Source organism: Heterodontus francisci, chromosome 48 (assembly GCF_036365525.1).
Source record: "Heterodontus francisci isolate sHetFra1 chromosome 48, sHetFra1.hap1, whole genome shotgun sequence".
Classification (NCBI taxonomy): domain Eukaryota; kingdom Metazoa; phylum Chordata; class Chondrichthyes; order Heterodontiformes; family Heterodontidae; genus Heterodontus; species Heterodontus francisci.
This window is the reverse complement of record NC_090418.1, coordinates 2,591,499-2,613,177: the sequence shown is the minus strand read 5'-3', so window position 1 is coordinate 2,613,177 and position 21,679 is coordinate 2,591,499. Positions and strand designations below refer to the sequence as shown.

Below are 21,679 nucleotides of genomic sequence, written 5' to 3'. Positions count from 1 at the left end.
TTTTGGATTGATACAGCAGGAGGGTTTTTAGAGGCTCCCAGAATTCTGTATGATAAGGGAGGACTGGGTGGTGGTGGGGGCGGGGAGGAGTGCAGTCACCCACACCCACCGAGTATACAGCTGGATATGAACTCAAAATTTGGAGCCGGAGCTCCGGTCTCCACTCAGCGGGACTGTCGGGAGGGAATGTGGTTCAAACCCTGAACCTTCTGACTCTGAGAAAGTGATTGCCACCCTGGGACAAATTCTCCTTTCTTGGCTTGGATGGTACAGCGCATAGGGATAACAACAACTTGCATTTATATAGCGCCTTTAAGCAGTGCAACGGCCCAAGGTGCTTCACAAGGGCATAAATCAGACAGAAGTTGATAGGATATGGTTTCAGAATTTGAGGGGAAAGATTTTTGTTGGTGATGAGCTTGAACTGGCCATTGGTACTAGGGTGGAGTCACTAACCTTCGTGCCCGTTTGCTGATTTCATTCATCAAAAGGGTGGCATTTCGGACGGGATTCTTCAGTGCTCTCTGCAGTCCCTTCAGGTGATTCCCAGCAGTCTGTGTGGAATAAATGCAAGGCTATTAATCAGTCTCTGTGAGTCGCCTTTACAATAACATCTTTAGCACAGAAATAGGTCCCAAAACGCTTCGCAAAGACAGAAGCAGTGAAGGGGAAAGAAAGAGAGTAAGTCAACAAGGTAGATTTTCAGGAAGTCTTTGAAGTAGGTGTAAAAAGGTAGAAGTTTAGGGAGGGTTCCAGAGCTGGGGGGTGGCAAGAGTTAAAGGCTGAGTTTGAAGGTGGAGTGGGGAGGGAGGGAGGTACTCATTTGGGAGTATTCAGGCACACGAAGGTAGTGCAGGGATCGGGAGGGTAGAAGAGTCTTGAAAGTTGCACAACATCACTGACTGATTACCCCTCCTTCTTTCAGAAATCTCTCTGTTCACTTGGCCTTCAGGTCTCAGCGTCCCAACCCTCCATACACTCCTGCATCCCTCAGTTATCCTCCTCTCCTGCTTTTACGATTCTCCTGCATCTACAAATGTGTTACTGAGTGTATACTACTGGATGAGATTGTGTTAGTTAGTTTGCTCCTGTAGAAAGGATCTGAACGAATGTCTGGTAAGTGGAATTGCAGGGAACCAGGATATATCCAGGCTGAAGTGATTAAACAGTTAGTGCAACTCTTTTTTGTGGGTGATGTTTGAAAGGCAGCATTGACTGGTTGCCCTGACAACTAAGCGGCTTTGTTCATCTACTAGGCTGCTCTGGTGAAATATAACCATCTATGGACCTGTACCTAGCATTAAGGCAGTGCCTTCAAGAATGAATTAGAAAAACATGTCCACCCTCTCCTCATTTCTCCCCTTCCAAGGCTGCCACCCCGAGGGGAACAGGCCAGAGAGGCCGGCTCTTTGAAAGAGCTATCCAATTAGTCCCATTCCCACCTACTCTTTCCCCACATCCCTGCATATTTTTCCCCTTCAAGTATTCATCCAGTTCCCTTTTGAAAGTTACTACTGAATTTGGTTCCACCGCCCTTTTAGGCAGCGCATTCCAGATCACAACAGCTCGCTGTGTAAAAAAAATTCTCATCTCACCCTCTGGTTCTTTTGCTAATTACCTTAAATCTGAGTCTTCTGGTTACCGACCCTCCTGCCACTAGAAAGAGCTTTTCTTTAATTACTCCATCAAAACATCTCATAATTCTGAACACCTCTATTAAATCTCCCTTTAACCTTCTCTGCTCTAAGGAGAACAATCCCAGCTTCTCCAGTCTCTTCACATTAACTGAAGTCCCTCATCCCTGGAATCATTATAGCAAATCTCCTCTATACCCTCTCTAAGGCCTTGAAATCCATCCTAAAGTGAATGCCCAGAATGCTCCAGCTGAGACTAACCAGTAATTTATAATGGTTTAACATAACTTCCTTGCTTTTCTTCTGTCTGCCTCTATTTATAAAGCTAAGGATCTCATTTGCTTTTACTGACTTGTCCTGCCACCTTCAAAGGTTTGCATGCATATGAAGCCTATGCAGTTTCTTTATTATGGACACTTCATGAGAGGACAGGGGACTTTGGTTTGAGACATCTGATCACAAATCAGGACAAAACCGACCTTTCAGGTTGTCTAACAAAACAGCACTGTGCAGGACAAGTTAGCTCCTCCTTTCACCCCATTGCACCCCCCAGCTCCCTCACTTGCTGATCACTGTCCCACGACCCCTGCACCAATGGAAGTCAAGTGAGGATGGGATCAGGCTCAGACACAACACTCCCCGTGGAACAACGCAGCAACATACACTGTGATGGTACATGCAAGCAAACATGTGCTGGGTAGCAAAGGTAGAGTAATGCTCATGAAGTCTTAGTCCAGTTCATACCAAAGTCTTTGGGGGAGACAGAAACAAGAGAATAGAGCACATACCTGAATACCATTGAGTGCAACAAAAAGCCGAAGAATATCATTCGTGCCCTCAAAAATCCGGAAGATCCGAAGATCCCTCATCACCCTCTCAACCCCAGCATCCTAACAGCAGATAAACCGGGTCAGAACACATCACGAATCATTGCAAAGCCTCCATTTTAAAATTCTCATTCTTGTATTCAAATTCCTCCATGACCTCACCCGTCCCTACCTTTGTAACCTCCTCCAGCCCCACAACAACAAACCCCCACAACAACAAACCCCCACCCCAAGATCTCTGGGCCAACTGAATAGCTGTCCAAAACAGCCAGCATACATATGATGGGCTGAATGGCCTCATTCTGTGCTGTAAGATTCTAGTTGTGATTTGTTGCTGAATTTGATATTTGAACCAGCTAAGGGCACACGAGACCTGAAATAATGTGTACAGTTTTGGTCTCCTTACCTAAGGATATGCTTGTCTTAGAGGGGGTGCAACAAAGATTCACCAGAATGATTCCTGGGATGAGAGGGCTGTCCTTTGAGGAGAGATTGAGTAGAATGGGTCTATAATCTCTGGGGTTTAGAAGAATGAGAGGTCATCGCATTGGAACATATAAGATTCTGAGAGGGCTTAACAGAGTAAACTAAAAGAGGCTGTTTCTCCTGACTGGAAAGTCTAGAACTAGAGGGCAGAGACTCAGGATAAAGGGTCTGCTATTTAGGAATGAGTTTAGGAGAAATTTCACCATGCAAAGGGGTTGTGAACATTTGGAATTCTCAACCCCAGAGAGCTGTGAATGCTCAGTCATTGAGTATATTCAAGACTGACATCGATAGATTTTTGTACACTAAGGGAATCAAATGATATGGGGATAGGATGGGAAGGTTGAGTCGAGGTAGATCAGCCATGATCTTAGTAAAAGGCAGAGCAAGCTCAAGGGGATGAATGGTATACTCCTTCTCCTATTTCTTAGTTCTTATGTGACCTTAGTTCTAGTCACAAAATATTTATACAAACAAGGTGGTATAAAGGCAAAAGAGACACTCATAATCTGCCACAGACCTTCATAAAGCCCATTCCACCCATGAGCTGAATACATTCATCAGCAACAGTCCAGGCGGCCTCCTGCGGAGAGATTGTGAATGGGGTCAGTGTGATTGTAACCGTATAATTTCACTTCACCTCCACTGAATCATTCTTGTCTCAGGAGACTGACTCTGTTCCCCCAGTCCCTCCTCTTAATATCATTATTGGACATCAGTCTCCCAACCACCAGACGGGACAGATTTGCAAAGCCATAAAACCATGCTAACTGTAAAGCAGCAGGAGGCCTTAGCTCAAGGGCAGGTGGAGAGACTTGCCTTTTCCTTACTCGGCATTCCCCAGACATCTGGGGATGTGCAACCCACAGCAGGAGAATCGCGATCCACTTGGGCAAAAGTGCCATTATCACAAGAGGAGAGTAAGCTATGGCTCAGTGGGTAGCACTCACACCTCTGAGTCAGGAGGTCAAGGATTCGAGAGGAGGAGAATCCCACTTGAGACTTGAGCAGAAAATACAGGCTGATACTCCCAGTACTGAGGGAGCGCCGCATTGTCGGAGGGGGAGCACTGAGGGAGCGCCTCACTGTTGGAGGGGCAGTGCTGAGGGAGCGCCGCACTGTCGAAGGGGCAGTGCTGAGGGAGCGCCGCACTGTCGGAGGGGCAGTACTGAGGGAGCGCCGCACTGTCGGAGGGGCAGTACTGAGGGAGTGCCTCACTGTCGGAGGGGCAGTGCTGAGGGAGCGCCGCACTGTCGAAGGGCAGTACTGAGGGAGTGCCTCACTGTCGGAGGGTCAGTACTGAGGGAGCGCCACACTGTTGGAGGGTCAGTACTGAGGGAGCGTCGCACTGTCGGAGGGTCAGTACTGAGGAAGTGCTGCACTGTCGGAGGGACAGTACTGAGGGAAAGCTGCACTGTCGGAGGGACAGTACTGAGGGAGTGCCGCACTGTCGGAGGGACAGTACTGAGGGAGTGCCGCACTGTCGGAGGGACAGTACTGAGGGAGTGCCGCACTGTCGGAGGGACAGTACTGAGGGAGCGCCGCACTGTCGGAGGGACAGTACTGAGGGAGCGCCGCACTGTCGGAGGGACAGTACTGAGGGAGCGCCGCACTGTCGGAGGGGCAGTACTGAGGGAGCGCCGCACTGTCGGAGGGGCAGTACTGAGAGAGCGCCGCACTGTCGGAGGGGCAGTCTTTCAGATGAGATGTCAAACCAACATCCTGAATGCTCCCTCAGGTGCACCTAGAAGATCCCACGGTCACTATTAGAATGTCCTATACAATATATAGCCCTCAACCAACATCACTAGAAAACACATTATCTGGTCATTATCTTAATACTGTTTGCAGGAGCTTGCTGTGCACAAACTGATGTTTACATTTGTGACTACATTTCAAAAATACTGTAAAGCACTTTGGGGTGTTGAGGTTGTGAAAGGCACTAGAGAAAAGCAAGTTTTTCTTTCTATTTCTTTCAAATGTTGGTGTGCTGAGACACTGTGCCACTCAGTGTTAGATAACAGGTCAGGAAACACTAGTCTGAGCTACAGCATGGGACAGAATGAGGGAGAATTCTGTTACGCTCAGAATAAGGAGCGAGGGAGAACTGTTCCGCGGTAAAAACACAAGGGAGAGGCTCAGTCCCATGATCGAAATGGAATTAGTCAGGGTGCTCATCGTTTCTTCAAATAAAAAGCACCATGGTCACATTGGCCGTGAACAGCAGATTTCAGGTGGGTAAAACCTGACCAAACGTGATGCTTTTTTACTGCACAAGAAATGGCATCACCCACACTGTTTAAACTAGATTACTGTGACAGGTAGTCCTAACATGCAGTGACAAAGCAAACATACAGCAACACTCACAGACGCAAAGATCTTACTAATGGCAGCTTCAATCTGGAATTCAGTGGCTCCCGAGTCCATGTTTGCACTGATCATGTATGCCATAGACTGTAGGGGAGAAAATAATCACCATTAGGGTTCACAGACATGACACTTAATGCTGTTGTTTCCCCTGTATTTTCCCTTTTCCTCTACTAAAGTCAGCCATAGTTCAGTGGGTTGCACTCTCACCTTCGAGTCAGAAGGTTGTGGGGTCAAGTTCAAATCCAGAGACTTGACCAGAAAATCAAGGCTGACACATCCAGCATAGTACTGAGGGAGTGCTGCACTGTCGCAGGGGCAGTACTGAGAGAGTGCTGCACTGTCGGAGGTGCAGTACTGAGGGAGGGCTACACTGTCGGAGGTGCAGTACTGAAGGAGAGCTGGATTGTTGGAGGGGCACTACTGAGGGAGTGCTGCACTGTCGGAGGGGCAGTATTGAGGGAGGGCTGCACTGTTTGATGGTCAGGATTGAGGGAGGGCTGCACTGTTGAAAGGTGAGTACTGAGGGAGCGCTGCACTGTCAGAGGGGCAGTACTGAGGGAGTGCTGCACTGTCGGAGGTGCCACCTTTCGAATGAGACGTTAAACTGAGGCTAAGTCTGCCCTCTCAGGTGGACGTAAAGGATCTCATGGACACTATCTGAAAAAGAGCAAGGGAATTCTGCCTGATGTCCTGGGCTAATATTTATCCCTTGACTAACATCACTAGGAAGCAGATTATCTGTTTATTATCACACTGTCGCTTGTGGGAGCTTGCTGTGTGCAAACTGGCTGCCATATTTCCTACATTCCAGCAGTGGCTACACTTCAAATTGACCGTGAAGTACTTTGGGATGTGCTGAGACGGTGAAAGACGCTGGAGAAACTCTGTTTATGATGGATCTGTGTCGTGCCTGATAACAGAATGTAAACTGCAGTCACTGGCTATAAAATTGAAAACAGGGGGGCATCTCCTAGCCTCCTGGAGGACTGAGCACGCGTGCTGTTCAATGTGAAGCATGGCCTGCCAACTCTCTTTACCTCCGTCACATACTGTAGCATCGCCATGTGAGCAACCTTCTCTTGAATGGCACCGAAATTGTGAATCTTGCTCCCAAACTGGGTGCGGTTTGCAGCATGATCAACCTATCATAGTGGAAAATAACAGTGTTAAAAGTACATGCATAGGATAGGCTCAGACTTATTCCATATTTGACCCAATAAATGTCTTGGAAATTATGAAGGGGTTTTGCCAGGATAGATTAAAGAGGATATTTCCACTTGTGGGGCAGAGCAGAACGAGGGGCCATAAATATGATAGTCACCAATAAATCCAATTGGAAATTCAGGAAAAACTTCTTTATCCAGAGAGTGGTGAGAATGTGGACTACAGGGAGTGGTTGATGCAAATAGTAATAGATGCATTTAAGGAGAAGCTGGATAAACACACGAGGGAGACAGGAATAGGAGCTTTTGCTGATAGAGTGAGATAAAGTAGGGTGGGAGGAGGCTCGTGTGCAGCATAAACACTGGCATGGAGCAGTTGGGTTGTATAGCCTATATACTAGAATCATATAGCACAAAAGAGGCTATTCTGCCCATCATTCCTGTGCTGGCTCCTTGAAAGAGCTTTCCAATTAGTCCCACACCCTTTGCTCTTTCCCACAACTTTTTAAATTTATCCCCTTCAACTATTTATCCAATTCCCTTTTGAAGGTTATTACTGAATCTGCTTCCTCCATCCTTTCAGGCAGCGCATTCTAGATCACAACGTGCTGTGTTAAAAAATATTCTCATCTCCCTGTCTGGTTCTTTTGCCAATTATCTTAAATCAATGTCCTAGGAAATCCAGTAATAAAATAAAAGCCCCTGCAACTGGAAGGTTTTTTTTAAGAAAAAAGAAAAGCCGACAAATTCTTATTGCTGTCATTGGCGAAAGTTGGTTCAGCTAGTTTTCTGGTAAAGTCACCATCCAAATGAGAATAAATGGGTTAATACCTACAAAGCAACTAGGTACAGTGGTATGGTGGTGATGTTTTTGGATGAATTCAAGTTCAAAACCCACCAAGGCCATTGAATTAAGTTTGAAACATCTGGAAATAAAACAGCTGGCATCATAGAATGATTATAGTACAGGAGGGTATTCGGCCCATTGTGTCCATGCTGACTCTCTGTGAGAACTCAGCTAGTCCCACTCTCCCGCCTTTTTCCTGTTGTCTTGCAAATTTTCTCTCTTCGGATAATTATCTAATACCCTACTGAATGCCACGATTGAATCTGCCTCCAGCGCACTCTCAGGCAGTGCATTCCAGATCCTAACCACTCGCTGAATAAAATGTTTTTCTTCATGTTGCCTTTGGTTCTTTTACCATTCACCTTAAATCGGTGCCCTCTTATTCTCAACCCTTCCGCCAATGGGGACAGTTTCTATCTACTCTGTCCAGACCCCTCATGATTTTGAATAACTATCAAATCTCCTCTCAACCTTCTCTTCTCCAAGAAGAACAGCCCCAGCTTCTCCAATCGATCCTCATGAGTGAAGTCCCTGATTGTTGGAACCATTCCTGTAAATATTTTTTGCACCACTCCAATGTATTCATATCCTTCCTAGAGTGTGGTGCCCATAATTGGACACCGTACTCCAGTTGAGGTCGGACCAGTGTTTTATAAAGGTTCACCATTACTTCCTGCTTTTGTACTCTGTACAGTTAGACAGTGAGTGACCCTTATCCTGAATAAACAGTGACTCTGTACAGTTACACAGTGAGTGACCCTTACCCTGAATAAACAATGACTCTGTACAGTTACACAGTCAGTGACCCTCACCCTGAATAAACAGTGACTCTGTAGTTACACAGTGAGCGACCCTCACCCTGAATAAACAGTGACTCTGTACAGTTACACAGTGAGTGACCCTCACCCTGAATAAACATTGACTCTGTACAGTTACTCAGTGAGTGACCCTTACCCTGAATAAACAGTGACTCTGTACAGTTACACAGTGAGCGATCCTCACCCTGAATAAACACTGACTCTGTACAGTTCCTCAGTGAGTGACCCTCACCCTGAATAAACAGTGACTCTGTACAGTTACACAGTGAGTGACCCTTACCCTGAATAAACAATGACTCTACAGTTACGCAGTGAGTGACACTCACCCTGAATAAACAGTGACTCTGTACAGTTACACAGTGAGCGACCCTCACCCGATAAACAGTGACTCTGTACAGTTACACAGTGAGTGACCCTTACCCTGAATAAACAATGACTCTACAGTTACACAGTTAGTGACCCTCACCCTGAATAAACAGTGACTCTGTACAGTTACACAGTGAGTGACCCTCACCCTGAATAAACATTGACTCTGTACAGTTACTCAGTGAGTGACCCTTACCCTGAATAAACAGTGACTCTGTACAGTTACACAGTGAGCGATCCTCACCCTGAATAAACACTGACTCTGTACAGTTCCTCAGTGAGTGACCCTCACCCTGAATAAACAGTGACTCTGTACAGTTACAGTGAGTGACCCTTATCCTGAATAAACAGTGACTCTGTACAGTTACACAGTGAGTGACCCTTATCCTGAATAAACAGTGACTCTGTACAGTTACACAGTGAGCGATCCTCACCCTGAATAAACACTGACTCTGTACAGTTCCTCAGTGAGTGACCCTCACCCTGAATAAACACTGACTCTGTACAGTTCCTCAATGAGTGACCCTCACCCTGAATAAACACTGACTCTGTACAGTTACACAGTGAGTGACCCTTATCCTGAATAAACACTGACTCTGTACAGTTACACAGTGAGTGACCCTTATCCTGAATAAACACTGACTCTGTACAGTTACACAGTGAGTTGATGTTGAATGCAGTGCAAGTATTGAGATTCCTTGAAATAAAAATATGAGGGTGCAGACTGGGTTAATTAGTGACAAGCCATGATTAAGAATAACGTAAAGGGGAGATTGATGGAAACATAGAATCATAGAATGGTTACAGCACAGGAGGCCATTTGGCCCATTGTTTTCATGCTGTCTCTCTGTAATAGCAACTCACCTAGTCCCACTCCCCTGTCTTTGCTGCATAGCCCTGCAAATGTTTTCTCTTCAGATAATTACCTAGTTCTCTTTTGAAAGCCTCGATCGATTCTGCCTCCACCATGCTTTCAGGCAGTGCATTCCAGATTCTAACCACTAGCTGCATAAAAAGATTTTTCCTTTTGTCACCTCTGGTTCTTTTGCCAATCATCTGTGCCCTCTTGTCCTAGACCCTTCCGCCAATGGAAGTTTCTCTCTATCCAGACCCTTCATGATTTTGAACACCTCTATCAAATCTCCTCACAACCTTCCCTTCTCTAAGGAGGGCAAACCCAGCTTCTCCAATCTATCTTTGTAACTGAAGTCTCTCAGCCCTGAAACCATTCTCGTGAATCTTTACTGCACCCTCTCCGAAGCCTTCACATCTTTTCTAAAGCACGGTGCCCAGAATTGGACACAGTACTCTAGTTGAGGCTGAACCAGTGTTTTAGCATAATATCCTTGTTCTTGTACTCTGTGTTTCCATTTATAAAGCCCAGGATTCCATATGCTTTATTAACCAGTTTCTCAACCTGTCCTGCCACCTTCACTAATTTGTGCACATATACCCCCAGGTCCCTCTGTTCCTGCACCCCCTTTAGAACTGTATCCTTTATTTTATATTTTCTCTCCTTGTTCTTCCAAAATGTATCACTTCGCACTTCTCTGCATTAAATCTCATTGGCCTTGTTAAAGAAAAGTGACTATGAAGCTGTTGGATTGTCGTAAAAACCCATCTTGTTCACGAATGTCCCTTCAGCGAAGGAAACCTGCTGTCCTTACCCAGTTTGGGCCTCTATGTGACACCAGTCCCACATCAATGTAAGCTGACTCTTAACTGCCTCTGAAGCCACTCAGTCGTATCCTGGGAAACTAGGCACAGGCAATGAATGCTGGCATGGCAAATATGCCCACATCACGAGATTAACTTAAAGAAAATCATACAAGTCCGTTAACCCAGCACTCTAGTAAAGCAACTCTAATTCGTAGGCTAAAGCATTCATTTAAAAAAATTATTTTCTCCTTTAATACCTCGGCTGCACTACAAGAGAAAGGTTTTAAAATGGATATTTTAACACCCTGCCTCACGCTGCCCAGACAGCGAGTTACAATAGTTGTTAGATTTGACACCGATAACAGTACCAATGCTAAATGGGGAATTTCTCGATGCACAAAGGCTGTGGGATAGAGTTCAGACAATTGTCCTGCAAACTCTCTGATGCTGAGATTGTGCCCACAACATGTACCTCACTTAGGAGGACTGAGAAAAGCCTACTTGCATTTCTATAGCGCCTTTCACCATTTTAGCATGTCCAAAAGCACTTCACAGCTAAAAAAGTACTTTTTTCCCCCAAGTGTAGTCAATGTGGTAATGTAGGAAACACAGCAACTAATTTGTTCACATCAAGCTCCCAAATCTGGCAACCAGATAATGACGAGATAAACTTTTTTTTAAAAAAAGTGATGTGCGTTGATGGATAAATATCATCCAGGAAACTGAGGAGAACACAACCGCTCTTCTTCCAAATAGAGGCTGTGGGATCTTTTACATCCACTTGAAAGGGCAGAATGGGCCTTGATTTAATGCCTCATCCGAAAGACTGCACCTCCGACAGTGCAACACTCCCTCAGCACTGAACCTCCGACCGTGCAGCGCTCCCTCAGCACTGAACCTCCGACAGTGCAGTGCTCCCTCAGCACTGACCCTCCGACAGTGCAACGCTCCCTCAGCACTGACTCTCCGACAGTGCAGCGCTCCCTCATCACTGCCCCTCTGACAGTGCAGCACTTCCTCAGTACTGCAACTGGAAGTGTCTGCCTGGATTATGAGCTCACATTAGCTACAGCATTTCCTACATTGCAACAGTGACTCCACTTCAAAGAAGTGCTGTAAAACGCTTTGGGACATCCCGAGGTTACGAAAGCATTATAGAAATGCAAGGGGTCAGGGAGAAAGAAACAAAAGAATTTGAAATATAAAGTATGTCCAAGTTAGATCAGTAAAATTAGTTTCAAAATGGACGAATCTCTCTTTCAGCTCTTTTTCTTAAATTTGGGGTGCAAATTCAGTGCCAGAAAGTAGGTCAAGTACAATTTTACGCAAGATGCGACGAGCATGTGTGGCGAGCGGGCCGCAGCTCAGATTAGTGTTTCAGGCAGCAAAAACACAAACATGTAATTTCCAAAAATAACTGTATCCCATGCTCATCCTGTCACCTGACCCTGCTCACCGCCAGAGCTGCCAAACTGACACTGCTTAGCACAGCAGCTTCGACAGAAAGAAATGCAGAAATCAGCCGCACTCAGCTGCAAAATTCCTCACCCACAGGCAGGCCTGTGAGAAAAGAAATGCAGCATGTGCTCCCCCTAAACCGACCCCCCCCAACCAATGTTTCCTCCTGAAGGTGCTGATCCAAGTAGGTGAATAGTTCCCCCAGGATAATGGCACCCAGCCTCCGCCTTAAACATTCACTCCCTCTGCCAGCACACAGTGGCAGCAGTGTGCAACTAAATGGTGCACTGCAGCAACTTGCCAAGCCTCCTTCAACAGCACCTTCCAAACCCGCGTCCTCTACCGTCTCGAAGAACAAGGGCAGCAGACGCATGGGAACACCACTACCTGCAAGTTCCCCTCCAAGTCACACAACCATCCTCACCTGGAACTATATCACTGTTCCTTCATAGTCATAGAGTTATACAGCACAAAAACAGGCCCTTCAACCCATCGTGTCTGTGCCAGCCATCAAGTACCTAACTATTCTAATCCCATTTTCCAGCACTTGGCCCGTAGCCTTGTATGCTATGGCGTTTCAAGTGCTCATCTAAATACTTCTTAAATGTTGTGAGGGTTCCTGCCTCTACCACCTCTTCAGGCAGTGTGTTCCAGATTCCAACCACCCTCTGGGTGAAAACATTTTTTCCTCAAATCCCCTCTAAACCTCCTGCCCCTTACCTTAAATCTATGCCCCCTGGTTATTGACCCCTCCGCTAAGGGAAAAAGTTTCTTCCTATCTATCCTATCAATGCCTCTTATAATGTTGTATATCTCAATCATGTCCCCCCTCAGCCTTCTCTGTTCTAAGGAAAACCCCAGCCTTTTCAGTTTCTCTTCATAGCTGAAATGCTCCAGCCCAGGCAACATCGATAGGTCAAGATCCTAGAACTCCATCCCTAACAGCAGCCTGGGTGTACCCGCACCATATGGACTGCAAAGGTTCAAAAAGGTGGTGGTGAGAGGTGACTAGGGATGGGCAATAAATGCTGGCCTTGCCAGCGATGGTTACACCCAAGAATTAGTGGGAAAAAATCTCCCACGTCCACCGGGACCTCACACAACGCCCTATTGGAAAATGTCAGTAAAATATTCAATTGCAGTTGGGGGAAGGGTGTGGCATGGTGGAAATCACAGCCCTTACCCAGTATTGATGCTTATGTACCTTTCAGCAGAAGTGCTTGGAAGACGATTGGGCATGGGAACCCCGGACCATTTTCTCTTCCCTAATCTCAGGGAAGCTGAGGTCACTTGTTACAATCCGTGCTCACCAGACCCAGTTAAGATGAGCTAACTCAGCAGAGATGAGAATGGCCGTGGGATTTTTCAGGTCTGTTTGGTTCAGCAACTCTTGTTTAACTCAATGAGGCTCAATTAGTGCTTCAAGTATAGATAGGCATGGACGTGGTGGGCTGAAGGGCCTGTTTCTATGCTGTACGATTCTATGACTCTAATCAAATGTAAACTACTTTACATAAAGAAAACATTTGAATTTATTCGGCACTTTTCACCATCTCAGGGCATCCCAAAGCACTTTACAGCCAATGAAGTACTTTTTAAAGTGTAGTCACTGTTGTAATGTAGGAAACGCAGCAGCTAATTAGTGCACAGCAAGCACCCACAAACAGCAATGTGATAATGAGCAGTTAAGCTATTGGTGATGTTGGTTGAGGAATAAGTATTGACCTGAAAACTGGAAAGAACGCCCCTAGACTTCATCAAAATAGTTCAGCTCTCCCTCAGTACTGGCCCTCCATCAGTGAAATGCTCTCTCAGTACTGACCCTCCAACAGTGCAATGGTCCCTCAGCACTGACCCTCCAACAGTGCAATGGTCCCTCAGCACTGACCCTCCAACAGTGTGGCGCTTCCTCAGTATTGCTCTATTGAAGCTACAACACTTCCTTAGTACTGGCCATCTGACAGTGCAGCGCTCCCTCAGTACTGACCCTCTGACAGTGCAGCACTCTCTCAGTACTGCTCCATCGACATTGCAGCACTCCCTCAGTATTAAACCTCTGACAGTGCAGCACTCTCTCAGTATTGCACTGGAGTGTTGGCCTGGATTATGGGCTTAAATCTCTGGAGTGGGAATCGAAACCAGGACCTGACACAGGCTACCCGCTGAGCCATGACTGACACAGGCAAGCACACCAGCAGAGGGTCCAGGTTCGATCTCTGGTCTGTGCTGAGATAGCTAAACTATGCTAGCTTCAATGCCATAAAGCTGAGAACAAAATCAGCCCGAGGTTTCTGCTGCCGTTCGTTGTCCAGGGACTCCTGCTGGCAAGTGATCACTGGATGTGCACAGGGTTGATGCTGAACACAGACTGGGGTTGAGGGAGCTACTCAGGGACCTTGTACTCTATAAGGCAGTAGACAGTGCCTTTACCTACAGAACCAACATGTCATCTGTGGCTTAGTGGCTCACACTCTCACCTCTAAATCATAAGGTTGTGGGGTCAAGTCCCCTCCAGAGACTTGAGCCCATAATCCAGGCTGACATTCCCAGTCCAATACTGAGGGAGTGCTGCACTGTCAGAAGTGCCATCTTTCAGAGACATTAAACTGAGGCCCCTCAGGGGGGCATAAAAGATCCCACGGCACTATTTAGAAACGGTGCAGGGGAGTTCTCCACAGTGCCGTCAATCAGCATTGCTTAAAAAAGTATCTGATCATTATCATGCTGCTGTTAGTGGGAGCTTGCTGTGCGCAAATTAGCTGCCGCATTTCCTACATTAAAACAGTGACTACACTTCTAAAAGTACTTCATTGGCTGTAATGTGCTTTGGGACAGGTGCTGTAGAAATGCTTTCTTTACAATTAGATACACGTTTAAAAAGGAACGTTAATTGTTTAATATCACTGAAGAGTGAGTGACTTGATGGGATATTAGCCAGTAGTTGAAGTGGGCGAGCTCTCACTGCAGGAACAGTTTCAGAGACACTTACAGCTCTGGCAATGACTCCTTTCATCGTCCCAGAGAGGGCAGCTGCCATACCAAAGCGTCCGTTGTTCAAGATATTCATGGCCACCTTAAACCCGCCGCCGACCTCTCCCAGAATATTTTCCACTGGCACCTTAACGTTGTCGAAGTGCACCTCTGCTGTGTTTGACGCTTTAATCCCCATCTTCTTCTCCGGTGGGCCACTGAAACACAAGCGCACGAAGACAGTGATCTCTTGGCGCTTATAGACAGATGCAAGAAGTCATTTTAAACCTTTATAAATCACTGGTTAGGCTGCAACTGGAATAATGTGGCCAGTTCTGTTATGGGCACCACTCTTTAGGAATGATGTCAAGGCCTTATGGAAGGAGAAGTGCAAAGGAAGTTTAATAAAATGGTACCAGGGATAAGGGACTTCAGTTTTAGGGAGAGAAAAGAGAAGTTGGAATTGTTCTCCTTAGAGCAGAGATTAAAGGGAGATTTAATAGAAGTGTTCAAAATTATAAGGGGTTTTGACAGAGAAATAAGGAGAAACTGTTTCCACAGGGTCAGTAACCAGAGGACACAGATTTAAGATCCTTGACAAAAGAACCAGAGGGGGAGATGAGAAGAATTTATTTTAATGCAGTAAGTTGTTGTGATCTGGAATCCGCTGCCTGAAAGGGCAGTGGAAGCAGATTGAATAGTAACTTTCAAAAGAGAATTGGATAAATATTTGAAAAGGAAATATTATTAGGGCTATGGGAAAAGAGCAGGGAGAGTGGGACTAATTGGGTAGCTCTTTCAAAGAGCCAGCACAGGCACAATGGGCCAAACAACCTCCTCCTGTGCTCATATTCTATGCCAGAACCGCCAGTGACGGAGACATTTTACTTGAATTTTCCTCACGCCATCTGGACCTTAAACTAATGGCATTTAATTTGCTCTTGGATCTACAATTGCCACTATTAGAATTTTCTCAGAGTGATGATAGCAGCGTGACATGTTCACATAGGCTATTTCAATTATAAATGGGGGACATAGAAATAGAATAAAATTTCCAGAAATGCACGCAGATGTCAGTCATGGCTCAGTGATTAGCACTCTCGCCTTTGTTGTGGGTTCAAGTGCCACTCCAGAGACTTAAACCCCATAATCCAGACAGACATTCCCAATGTCAGAGGGCCAGTACTGAGGGAGCGACACACTGTTGGAGGGTCAGTACTGAGGGAGCGGTGCACAGTCAAAGGATCAGTACTGAGGGAGCGGCGCACTGTCGGAGGGTCAGTACTGAGGGAACAACGCACTGTCTGAGGGTCAGTACTGAGGGAGCAACGCACTGTCGGAGGGTCAGTACTGAGGGAGCGCTGCACAATCAGAGGGCCAGTACTGAGGGAGCGACACACTGTCGGAGGGTCAGTACTGAGGGAGCAACGCACTGTCAGAGGGTCAGTACTGAGGGAACAATGCACTGTCAGAGGGTCAGTACTGAGGGAGCGCTGCACAATCAGAGGGCCAGTACTGGGGGAGCGGCGCACTGTCGGAGGGTCAGTACTGAGGGAGCAACGCACTGTCAGAGGGTCAGTACTGAGGGAACAACGCACTGTCAGAGGGTCAGTGCTGAGGGAGCAACGCAGTGTCAGAGGGTCAGTACTGAGGGAGCGCCGCACTGTCAGAGGGCCAGTACTGAGGGGGCACCACACTGTCAGAGGGCCAGTACTGAGGGAGCGGCGCACTGTCGGGAGGGTCAGTACTGAGGGAGCACCGTATTGCTGGAGCTATTAGACCGAGGCCCTTTATGCCCTTTCAGGTAGACCCAAATGATCCCATGGCCACTATTTCGGAGAACGGCAAGAGTGTTCTCCCTGGTGTCCTGTGCCACTCAACTCAACACTACTAAAAACAGATTATCTGGTTATTATACATTGCTGTTTGTGGGAGCTTGCTGTGCGTAAACTGGCTGTCATCCTTCCAACATTACGACAGTGACACACAAGTGCCAGTCAATGACGATCTCCAACAAGAGAGAATCAAACTATCTCCCCATTACATTCAACAGCATTATCATTGCTGAATCCCCCACTATCAACATCCTGGGAGTTATTTATTGAACTGCAGCAGTCACATAAATAACGTGGCTACAAGAGCAGCTCAGATGCTGGGAATGCTATGGCGAGTAATCCACCTCCTGACTCCCCAAAGCCTGTCTACAAGGCACAAGTCAGGAGTGTGAATATTCTCCACCTGCCTGGATGAGTGCGGGTCCAACAACACTTAGAAAGCTCGACACCATCCAGGATAAAGCAGCCCACTTGGTCGACACCCCATCCTCCACCTTAAAGTTCACTCTCTCCACCACCAGTGCGCAGTGGCAACAGTGTGTACCATCTACAAGATGCAGTGCAACAACTCACCATGATTCCTTCGACAGCACCTTCCAAACCCATGACCACTACCACCTAGAAGGACAAGGGCAACAGATGCATGGGAACACCACCACCTGGAAGTTCCCCTCCAAGTTGATAGGTAAATTGACCATTATAAATTGCCCCTAGTATAGGTAGGTGGTAGGGAAATATAGGGACAGGTGGGGATGTGGTAGGAATATGGAATTAGTGTAGGATTAGTATAAATGGGTGGTTGATGGTCGGCACAGACTCGGTGGGCCAAAGGGCCTGTTTCAGTGCTGTATCTCTAAATAAATAAATAGAAAAGTCACACACCATCCTGACTTGGAACTATATCGCCGTTCCTTCACTATTGCTGGGTCAAAATCCTGGAACTCCCTCTCTAACAGCACTGTGGGTGTACCCGTACCAGATGGACTGCAGTGGTTCAAGAAGGCAGCTCACCACCACCTTCTCAAGGGCAATTAGGGATGGGCAACAAATGCTGGCCTAGCCAGCGACGCCCACATCCCGTGAAATGAATAAAAAAAACTATGCTTCAAAAAAAGTACTTAATTGCCTGCAAAGCACTTTGGGACGTAATGAGGTTGCGTAAGGCACCATCAAAATGCCAGTTTTCTCCTTTATGGTCAATATATTACTAATTGATCCCCCATGGCCGTGACTGAAAATGGTTAGTGCTAAGTGTAATATTCAGAGTAAGCAAGGTTGAGGAGGAGAGATGATTAAAGTGGGATGTGCAACTGTAATTTAGTCCTCATCTTCCGTTGTTTATATTTCCATTATAAATCCCGATGTAAACATGTACACTGTAATTGCACCTTCCTGCCAGTGGTAAAGCTGAAATGTTTCACTGGAGGGAGGGAGTGCAGGTACAGCATGACATGTTTACATAGGAAGTCTGCACTATAAATGTTGACATAGGAGTTTAGAATGGAACACGCTGACTGAGAGTGTGTGTGCAGTCCCAACATTTTACACCACTCAGATTAGACATGCATACAACTTACCTTGTCACTCCACCGAAACCCCTCTCCACAATGAACGTGGTGGTTTTGTCCTTCACTTCACCGCTGGTTTCATCAGTCACTGGCACTTTAGCAAAGACAGTGAAGATATCTGCCAGGCCACCATTACTGCCAAAACACATGGGCGCCATTATAGGATTACTGTTCTGTTCATATATACTCAGGCTTCTAGAAGACTTTTGAAGACAAGCAGCTTCAGACAATGGTCAGGGATGTGTGTAGCCCAATGGTTACAGTACTGGAGGTTGGGAGTTCAAATCCCTCCATGGCAAGCTGTGAGACTGAGGATCAATGGCCCAAATCTCACCAGCAAAATAACAGTGAGTTCACAACACAAGTCATTATTAACGTGAAAACCAGGTGGCAAGTTCAGATGAAGAGGAGATATACCGTGATTCGCAAATTTGTTTTGTTTTAGTTTTAGAGATACAGCACTGAAACAGGCCCTTCGGCCCACCGAGTCTGTGCCGACCATCAACCACCCATTTATACTAATCCTACACTAATTCCATATTCCTACCACATCCCCACCTGTCCCTACATTTCCCTACCACCTACCTATACTAGGGGCAATTTATAATGGCCAATTTACCTATCAACCTGCAAGTCTTTTGGCTTGTTGCCAGAATTACCTCGTTGATTTGCACCACTCGCCGTCAACCTGCTTGTGAGATTCGTAAAGTTACTGAATCAGCACATTAGTTACCAATGACACCACAGAAAGTTACAGCTTGACTTAACAGTGTAAGAACCCTAGTAGTGGCATGATAATTGTTAATACAATGCCAATCAGTCTCTCCATCCCAGAATGGGTACAATTTAAACTGTTCAATCTCATTGCTACAATTTAAACAAATTACATTTTAAACTAAATTTTTCCCTTTTTTATCCTCTCTTCGAATCTTTCTCTCTCTCTCTGCCCCTGAATTTGACTCCAATTTACCCTATTTCCTTCTCGGTCCTTCCTCTCTTCATTTCTCAATGCTTAAATCTCAAGGGTTAGGGATCCCAGATGCCCTGTTTCTCTCACCACATTGTTATCGGCTCGAACTTCCAGCAATTTACAATGCAAAAAATTTGGTCTGAAGGGTGTGGTAGAAAGTCTAACTAATGGGGCTCATTGTGAGATGCCCCACTCCAGCAAACATATTAGAATCTTGCAGCTTCCCCCTTCATTCCTCTCATGTTGATCCTCAGTCCGTGTCCTCCGGTCATCAAATCACCAACCAGTGAGAAAATGATTTTACTAGTTAGCTCTTCATCACTATCCATATTCATTTCTGTTGAGTTCCGAAGAAGGGTCACTGACCCTAAACGTTAACTCTGCTTCTCTTTCCACAGATGCTGCCAGACCTGCTGAGTGAATCCAGCATTTCTTGTTTTGGTTCATTTCTGTTGGAATGGGAGGCCATTCGGCCCCTCAAGCCTGTTCCACCATTCTGAGAGATTATGGCTAATCTATTTCTTAAAGTCATCCAGCTGCTTTGGCTCCATCTCCCTCAATACCCTGGGGCTAGAAAAATCTAGAGATCTGAGATTTCAAATTAACTGAGCTAGTCTCTGCTGCTTTTTGTGGGAGAGTTCCACACTTCTACTGCCCTTATGTGTAAAGAAGCGTTTCCTAATTTTATTACAACTCTCAACTCTGCCAAGTCACACCATTACCTGATCCATATTTTGCCCCCGTTCAGGATGTAGTGTTTTCCGCAGTCGCTCTTGATGGCCGTGGTTTTGATGGATGCGGCATCGGACCCGCTCGCTGGCTCAGTCAGGCAAAAGGCAGCGATTGTTTCACCTGGGCAGAAAGAACTTTAGTTTATACAGCGCCTCTCGCCACCTCAGCATGCCTCCACAGCCAATAAAATAATTTTTTTTTAAAGTAATGTATTGTTGAAGGAAACGCGACAGCCAATCTGCGTGCAATAAGATCCCACAACAATGTGACAATGACCAGATCCTTTGTTTTAGTGATGTTGGTTTAAATATTGGTTCCGGGACACTAGGGAGAACTCCCCTGCTCTTCTTTCAAAATAGAAGCAATAGGATCTTTTATGTCCACCTGACAGGGAAGATGAGATCTCGGTTTAACGTCTCATGCAAAAAATGGCACTATCAACAGTAAGCACTCCCTCAGTTCTGCACTGGGAGTGTTGGCCTGGATTACATGCTCAGGTTTCTGCAGCAGGACTCGAACCCATGACCTTCTGACTCAGGAGGCGAGAGTGCTAGCCAGGGAGCTATGACTGGCAAAAGATGGAGTAACTATATTTTGGGGTGAGGCGGGGTGTTGGGGGTGGGAGGAGGAGGAGGAGGGGCTCCTCTACACTGTCTCATCAAACACTCCCAGACCAGGTACAGCACGGGGTTGGATACAGAGTAAAGCTCCCTCTACACTGTCCCAGACATGCTAAAAATGAACTGGACACTTTTTCACCTCCCATACCAGTTGCTTCTGGATGAAACTGTCCCAAGTCTTCAATTCAACACACTTTTCTGCCTAATAGGATCCAGGTTTCACAATGGGCTCTTACACAAAGCAGAAAGGAGAAACCTCACTGTAAACTGGATTTGAACCCTCTCAAGAAGTGAGTCTCTCTTCCCCCTACCCTGAAATGATGAAATGTTAGTCCCTCTCCCCAGCTGCTCAACGCTCCATACCTGTAGCCAGCTTTGGAAGGTACTTCTTCTTCTGGGCATAATTTCCAAACAAGAGAATTCCTTTAAAGCCGATGGACTGGTGAGCGCCCAGAGTGATGCCCACACCCAGGTCATGCATGCCAACAATCTCGACCAGCCGAGCGTACTAACAAAGAAAATAAGCATTCAGATTCTTTACATCAAAGTAACGCCTGACCCAGTTCTCTTCATGATAGCCATCGCCTCAGTGCAGGGCTGCGTTGTCCTACATGCTGGCCTCTGGTTCTGTTCCCTCCATCAAAGCTTTGGCCCTCACCTCTGCACAGCAGGTTCAGAATCCGAACCTAGAACTGACCAGGGGCCTCCGGAAAAAAAATGGACTCCTGCCATCTTGCAGAATTTTACAGCACAGGCAGCCATTCAGCCCATCGTGCCTGTGCCAGCTTCTGGAAAGAGCTATCCAATTTGTCCCACTACCCCCTGCTCTTTCCCCATACCCCTATAAGTTTCTCCTTTTCAATTCCTTTTGAAAGTTACTATTGAATCTGCTTCCACCGCCCTTTCAGGCAGCGCGTTCCAGATCACAACAACGTGCCATGTAAAAAAAATTCTCATCTCCCCTCTGGTTCTTTTGTCAATCATTTTAAATGTGTCCCCTGGTTACTGACCCTTCTGCCACTGGAAACAGTTTCTCCTTATTTACTCTATCAAAACCTTTTATGATTTTGAACACCCCTATTAAATCTCCCCTCAATTTTCTCTACTCCAAGGAGAACAATCCCAACTTCTCCAGTCTCTCCACATAACTGAACTCCATCATCCCTGGTATCATTCTAGTAAATCTCCTCTGCAGCCCCTCCAATGCCTTGACATCTTTCCTAATGTGTCGTCCCAGAAATAGATACAGTACTCCAGTTGGGGCTTACCCAGTGCTTTATAAAGGTTTAGCATAACATTCTTGCCATTGTACTCTATGATTTTATTTATAAAGTCAAGGATCCTGTATGCTTTTGT

The 21,679-nt window shown here is 46.2% G+C and overlaps 1 protein-coding gene across 2 annotated transcripts in view; it reads right to left on the bottom strand.

Annotated features, from left to right (window-relative positions):
* acadvl (acyl-CoA dehydrogenase very long chain) overlaps positions 1-21,679 on the bottom strand; it is a 62,541-nt gene that overhangs the window by 15,506 nt on the left and 25,356 nt on the right. The window contains exons 7-15 of one of the 2 annotated variants that reach the window (XM_068023637.1): positions 20,687-20,831; positions 19,694-19,823; positions 18,011-18,136; positions 14,618-14,816; positions 6,355-6,459; positions 5,315-5,401; positions 3,468-3,530; positions 2,423-2,524; positions 457-554 (exon numbers count right to left, since the gene is read on the bottom strand). In XM_068023637.1, coding sequence (XP_067879738.1) covers positions 457-554; positions 2,423-2,524; positions 3,468-3,530; positions 5,315-5,401; positions 6,355-6,459; positions 14,618-14,816; positions 18,011-18,136; positions 19,694-19,823; positions 20,687-20,831 — 1,055 coding nt within the window. The remainder of the gene's footprint in view (positions 1-456; positions 555-2,422; positions 2,525-3,467; positions 3,531-5,314; positions 5,402-6,354; positions 6,460-14,617; positions 14,817-18,010; positions 18,137-19,693; positions 19,824-20,686; positions 20,832-21,679) is intronic. The other variant, XM_068023638.1, reaches the window with a different exon arrangement.